Source organism: Schistocerca serialis, chromosome 2 (genome assembly GCF_023864345.2).
Source record: "Schistocerca serialis cubense isolate TAMUIC-IGC-003099 chromosome 2, iqSchSeri2.2, whole genome shotgun sequence".
Taxonomy (NCBI): Eukaryota; Metazoa; Arthropoda; class Insecta; order Orthoptera; family Acrididae; genus Schistocerca; species Schistocerca serialis.
Window position 1 is genome coordinate 565,537,163 of NC_064639.1, and position 7,009 is coordinate 565,544,171.

General features: G+C 45.1%; 1 protein-coding gene across 1 annotated transcript in view; it reads left to right on the forward strand.

The window, feature by feature from the left end:
- Positions 1–6,756, forward strand: part of LOC126456225 (brachyurin-like) — a 79,735-nt gene extending 72,979 nt beyond the window's left edge. The window contains exons 7-8 of the mRNA XM_050091978.1: positions 1,561–1,697; positions 6,586–6,756. Coding sequence (XP_049947935.1) covers positions 1,561–1,697; positions 6,586–6,756 — 308 coding nt within the window. The remainder of the gene's footprint in view (positions 1–1,560; positions 1,698–6,585) is intronic.
- The last annotated feature ends 253 nt before the right edge of the window (positions 6,757–7,009 follow it).

Here is a 7,009-nt window from a genome sequence, read left to right on the forward strand (position 1 = left end):
ATGAGAGGAAGGCTTCGTCCGTATTGTCGCTAGCAATGTCGTCCGTACAACTGGGGCGAGTGCTCTATCGTATATCGAGACCTGTCTTGTGGTGGCGCTAGGTCTGCAATCACACAGTGGCGACACGCGGGTCCGACATGTACTAAATGGACCGCGGCCGATTTAAGCTACCACCTAGCAAGTGTGGTGTCTGGCGGTGACACCACAATATAATCTACCTGAGACCTTCCAGTATCTCCAGCCTTCTTCCATATATACAACCTTCTTTTATGGTTCTTGAACTAAGTGTTAGCTATGTTTAAGTTATGCTCTGTGAAAAATTCTACCAGGCGGCTTTCTTTTTCATTCCTTAAGCCCATTCCACATTCACCTACAACGTTTCCTTCTCTTCCTTTACCTACTATCTAGTTAAAGTTACCAGTGACTATTAAATTTTCGTCTCCCTTCACTATCTGAATAAGTTCTTTTATCTCATCATACATTTCATCAATCTCTTCGTCATCTGCGGAACCAGTTGGCGTATAAAGTTGTACTACTGTGGTAGACGTGGGCTTCGTAAATATCTTGGCCACAATAATGCGTTCACTGTGCTGTTTGAGTAGCTTACCAGCATTCCTATTTTCCTATTCATTATTAAACCTACTCCTGCATTACCCCTATTTGATTTTGTATTTACAACCCTGTATTCACCTGACCAGAAGTCTTGCTCCTCCTGCCGCTGAACTTCACTAATTGCCACTATATCTAACTTTAAAGTATCCATTTCCCTTTTAAAATTTTCTAACCTACCTGCCCGATTACGGGATATTATATTCCACGCTCCTACCCGTAGAACGCCAGTTTTCTTTCTCCTGATAACAACGTCCTCCCGAGTAGTCTCCGCCCGGAGATCCGAATATGGGACTATTTTAACTCTGGAATATTTTACCCAAGAGGACACCATCATCATTTAACCACACAGTAAAGCTGCATGCCATCGGGAAAAATTACGACTGTAGTTTCCCCTTGCTTTCAGCCGTTCGCAGTACCAGCACAGCAAGGCCGTTTTGGTTAGTGTTACAAGGCCAGATCAGTCAATCATCCAGACTGTTGCCCCTGCAACTACTGAAAAGGCTGCTGCCCCTCTTCAGGAACCACACGTTTGTCTGGACTCTCAACAGATACCCCTCCGTTGTGATTGCACCTACGGTACAGCTATCTGTATCGTTGAGGCACCCAAGCCTCCCCACCAACAATGTCAAGGTCAATGGCTCATGGTTTTTTTTCATGTAGTTCAATAATTGTCACCCAGTACATGTCTCAATAAACGCTAGTATTATGTGGCACTTGTTACCCTAACAAAAGTTTACAACGAAGCTATGTATGTGAAGAGAAACATGTAATACAAAACACACAGAACATGTTTAATGTTCGGCCTACTAGTTGCATTACATTATCTGTGTAATTCCGTAACGTAACATGATAAAGAACATTCTTGGAAACTGAACATTCGCACATCTAGTGAAGCTGTCACTCACGGAAGCATTTAGGGGTACTAGAGGCCGTGTTGTTTGTTTCCAGACGGTGTCATCCAAGACACGCTGCAGTACACGACACTGAGCGTCATGTCCAACACGCAGTGCAGCCAATACTACGGCGGTCCCATCTACGACTTCACACTCGGCGCCGTCGGTTCCAGCGGACAGAGCACCTGCAACGTAAGTACCTACAGTCATTTTCACTGTAACAGATATTGATTCCACACGGTAACTGAAGTGACCAAGTAGTCTGACCACCAAGAGTACCATGTCCAGTCGGGACAGTGCGTGGATTCTGGGACAGAAATCAAAAGAACTAGTGAACACCATCACTCAGCGTAATATTGTATTACACTTAACTTTGGAACAAAGTGTCCTTGTTGAAATCCATATAAAAGTCTTTAGCAAAGCAGGGACAAGTTATCACGTTAATAGTTCACTACATAGAAACATACGTACTGAAAGTCTTGGTGCCAGTTTGATGCACTACTTTCGTAGAGAAAGTTACGACTGCACTATATCTATCCTCGACTGCTGCTAACCCGAGCTATTCGACAACTGGGTGATAACTATGCCAGAACTGGACTACAACTCAGCAGGAACTGGCTAGAGCTACGGTCGGGCAGTCTCTTACTAAGATGATCTTTGGCGTCGGTGGCGCCTAAGCTCAGGGTGCGTGGCACTAGTGCATCCGGTGGCTGGGCGGCGAAGGTTGCGTCGCTGTCGCTGCCAGGGACCTCGATGCCTCTCTTTGTGAGGGCGCATGCTTCAATGGCGAAATTTTTATTGTTGGTAGAACTCAGCACCGTTTTGAACTTTGTTCGTAGTCTTCTATCCATCGAATTATTCCTGGACATTATGCTATATAGGTGCGGGAAACCGTCCACAAACTGTAGCTGATGATGTCCTAGTCTCACAATCGCGTGATGCTCGTCTACATTGAATGCTGTCGCCTCTGCCTTGGTCTCGCTGATATGAAGGTATTCTAGGAGCTGATTTCCACACGTTGAATCTGTTCTGAACTCCTTCTTCTGATTTGCCTCAGATCATGATATCATCTGCAAATCCAATTGCATTAATTTCAATAAAACTTTTCTGGTTGTTCTTTATTCCATCGCACATAAAAGTGATGAACAGTATTGGAGACAGTGCACTGCATATCTGTACTATATTCATGGTCTGAAATCATGAAGATCGTTCCTCTCCACCGAATGATTCACAATACCGAATTACTAACGATCCTCAGAATACTTCACAACATTCATCGTTCATGAAAAGCTGATGCTGCGCCCTCGGTGTCCAAAGATATTAACAACATTTGCGAATCTGATACACGATGCTGAGCTAATATTACTCACGGTAGGAGTTTGCCCTGCCTTATAGGCTACACTGTGTGTGAAGCTAAACGTACTGCAGATCTTCCATAGTAATAAGCTCATCTAAGGGTTAAAGGTAGGGAGGTTTCTATTTCTTTGATGAGGATGCATACTGTTATCCGTGGTAAAGAATGAGAAATGTATCAATTTCAGGTATTGGACTTCGGTACATCAACTAAGGAAAAAGGCGTAAGTGTAAATGCCAAATTTCATTTTACCAATTATGGTCTACTGACGATGATAACAATTTGGGGTCTCCCAGATTCTGTGCTGGCATCACTTTGTTGCATAAAGAAGCGAGTATTCTTACATATCTTCTTCACTGGTAATCTGTACCATCATCACAGTCAGAACCTGTAGAGGATATTTACAGACTGCCATAACACTTCACAATAAGGAATGAGCATCTAGCTCAAGCAAAGGCATTCAGTTACATGGAAACAAACGATTGTCAGTGTGAACGCGATTTGATATGACAGCGGTGCGAAAAGGGAAATGAGATATTTGCTATGGAAACCTTGACTCGGCACAGTTCCACATCATCTGATGACAATTATCCGGACACCCCTCCATAATGCGGGACTGACTTCTGAGTGTCAGGTGGATGCGAGTGTATAAAAGGAGGTGGAGAGTATCGTGTTGTCAGCAGAGAAACAATGACAGACGAATAGGTTAGGCAGAATGCCTCTCTTACATCGAGCATGGAATAGTCATTGGATGTTTCCTGAGAAGATCCATTGGAGATATTGAAGGCTTCTCCAGTTGCCCAAGTCGAGTGTCGTTGACGTCATTGTAAAGTGGAAATGTGACGGTAGAGCCACAACTGAACCAAAGCAGGTAGATCTACTGAAGTAACGGACAAGAACGGTCGAGCATTGCGGAGGATGTAAAAAATCGCATCAACTCAGAGCACACAATTATCGAGCAGCTCCTCAGAAGCGACAAATTTCTGTAGTTATTGCTAACCAACGCTTGTGGAGGTGCAAACAGCGATGCCACTGGGCAGTGTACGAGTGGAAAGCAAACAGATGAAAATGGATTTTAGTTTGAGAAATGCGTGGAGAATGTTACCTGTCTGCGCCGACAGTGGAGTGCGGAGAAAGTGTTGTGTCGGTAGCTGGGCCGACACCGTGAAGTTGAGATGGCTGAAAATGAACGCTAGACTAACGCTGTAGCCGATAGGGCACGCAAGGCTAACGCCGACGGGCGTGAAGTCTGGAACATGAGAACTTATAAATGAATAAGAAGAAAAGTATGTAGATGCTTATTACTTATCTTTTATTTAGTCCTTGGAATACATCTCTCTTGAATACTCGTAAGCTATAGGCACTGATACAAATGGCGCCTTGCTAGTTCATAGCCATTAACTTAGCTGATGGCTATTCTGTCTCTCGGCTAATGAGAGAGAAAGGCTTCGTACATCTGGTCGGTAGCTAGGTTCTCGTACAACTGGGCTGTAGCTAGGTTCTCGTCCAACTGGGCGGTAGCTAGGTTCTCGTACAACTGGGCGGTAGCTAGGATCTCGTACAACTGGGGCGAGTCCACTCTCGTATCACGAGACCTGCCTTGGTGGTGGCGCTAGGTCTGCGATCACAGTGGCGACACGCGGGTCCGACATGTACTACATGGACCGCGGCCGATTTAAGCTACCACCTAGCAAGTGTGGTGTCTGGCGGTGACACCACAGAAAGTGGCGTTAAGATATTGGAGTCTTGTTAGGGTGTGATGCCCGTATTTTGCTTAAGTAAACACTAGATGGAAAGGATATGAACATAGGCTGACAAGAAAAAAATCGCAACACCAACAAATAATGTAGTGTACTGCAATTTTTCTAGTACACTTGTCTAGGTAGTATATGTAAGAGATTAATACTGCAAGATTGCAGGTTATTGTAAGCACAAGATAAGCCATTGTAAATGTGAAATTCTGGAGCATTAATAACCGGTGTAACTGCCACAATGTTGAATGCAAGCATGGAAACGTGTATGCATTGTGTTGTACTGGTGCTGCACGTCAGATTGTGGGATGGAGTTCCATGCCTGCTGCACTTGTTCGTCCAATACCAGGATGTTAGTGCTGTTAGTAGATGTCGCTGGAGTTGTCGTCTGATGATGTTCCACACGTGCACTATTGGAAACAGATCTACTGATCGAGTAGACCAAGGTAGCATGTCGACACTCTGCAGAGCGTGTTCAGTTTCAACGGCGGAATGTGCGTGAGGGTCATCTTGTCGGGAAACACCCTCTGGAACGCTGTTCTTGAATGACAGCACAACAGGCCATATCACCAAACTAATTTACAAATTTGCAGTCAGGGAGCTTGGGATAACGACTGTCATACGAAATCGTACCCCAGACCATAACTCCAAGTGTAGTTCCAGTGTATCTAGCACACAGACAGGTTGGTTGCAGGCACTTAACACGCCGCCTCCTATCCAACACAGGGCCATCACTGGCACCAAGGCAGAACTGGCTTTCACCAGAAAACACAACATACCTCAGTCTGCCCTCCAATGAGCTCTCGCTTGATACCAATGAAGTTGCAAATGGCAGCGGTTTGTGGTCAGTGGAACGCACGCTACAAGGCGTCTGGCTCGGGGCTGTTCTTGAAGTAACTGATGTGTAACAGTTCGTAGAGTCACTGTGGTTCCAACTGCTGTTCAGTTTGCTACTGTATGGCAAGACGATGAGCCAGAGCCATACGCCGAAGACGGTGGTCTTCCTTCCCGGTAGTGCCACGTGGCCATCCCAAGTCCGGTCTTCTCGCGACTGTACATTCTCGTGATCACCGCTGAAAGGAATCATGCACAGTGGCTACATTCTTACCAAGTCTTTCTACAGTATCGCAGAAGCAACATTCAGCTTATCGCAGCCCTATTATACGACCCTGTTCAATATGGCGTCTTTATCGCCTTAAAGGCATCCCTGACTGCAATCAACTCACATTCAATCTCAAAGGTAACTAAGTCTCACGACCTTTACAGCGTGTAATTAAAGCAAACCTGAATTGCATGCTCACAGTGACGCTACTAGCGGCGCTCTTATGCGAATAGATCGAAATTTGAGTAGACATCGTTTTTCAGATGTAGAAACACGACTACCAGTTTTCGTGTATGCCGCAGGACACTTTCGTGTTGCATTAGTTTTTCGTCAGTGTATTTTATAGCATCGTGTACTTCATAGTGTAGAAGAACAGTTAGCAGACGATGCATGTCTCAGCACGACGATGCACCTTATAATAAAGGTGCTGCAGTGAGGCAATAGATTGTGGACAATAACATTCCTTAATTGGATTAGCCTGCACAGAGATCCGACCTGAACACAATGGAACACTTTTTGGTCGACTTCCATTACTTCAAACTGCAGCGTCCTAGAGCACAACCTCCTCTAGTTTCGGGGAACCATTACTCCACAAACGTTCAGACACCTGACTGAAAGTGTCCCAGCACAGTTTCAAGCCAACGTAAAGGCGCATGGCGGACATGCACGGGTACTTTTGAGCAGATAGCGAATATCCGCCACAATGGCAGTTGCATTCGAGGAAAAGGATTTCAAGAACTTATGGAGTTACTATTTTAGAATGTATGTGTTTACCTTCAGTGCTACATCTTGAGTGAGTGACACTTTACTATGTTGGGGAATACCTGATTGAGGCTCCCACCAGCCAGAGATTATACTGTGGTCACGTTTCAGGGCGACAGCGGCGGCGCGCTGGTGGTCGGCTCACAGGGAAGCTACACGCAGATCGGGATCGTCAGCTGGGGTTCGGGCAATGGCTGTGCGAGCGGAGACCCGGCCGGCTTCACCAGGGTCACCTACTTCCTCGACTGGATCTCAAGTACCGCCGGCATCACCATTCCGTAAAGGCAGCACGTTCATCACAAGCTATTTCCAAATTCCTCGACAGAAGAAGCTGTGAACAATACAGAGCCCCAAATAAATAATTCAGTATATGAAGTGTCTTATTTATTAATTTCTTGATCCTTAATTAACCAGAGTGTGAATGCGTCAATTACACACACAGTTCATCTGTAAACTTCTTTATGAGTTCCATTATTTCAGTTCCATGTATGAAACATATAGATAATGGCACTTAAGAAGGCAGCCATGTTGTTTT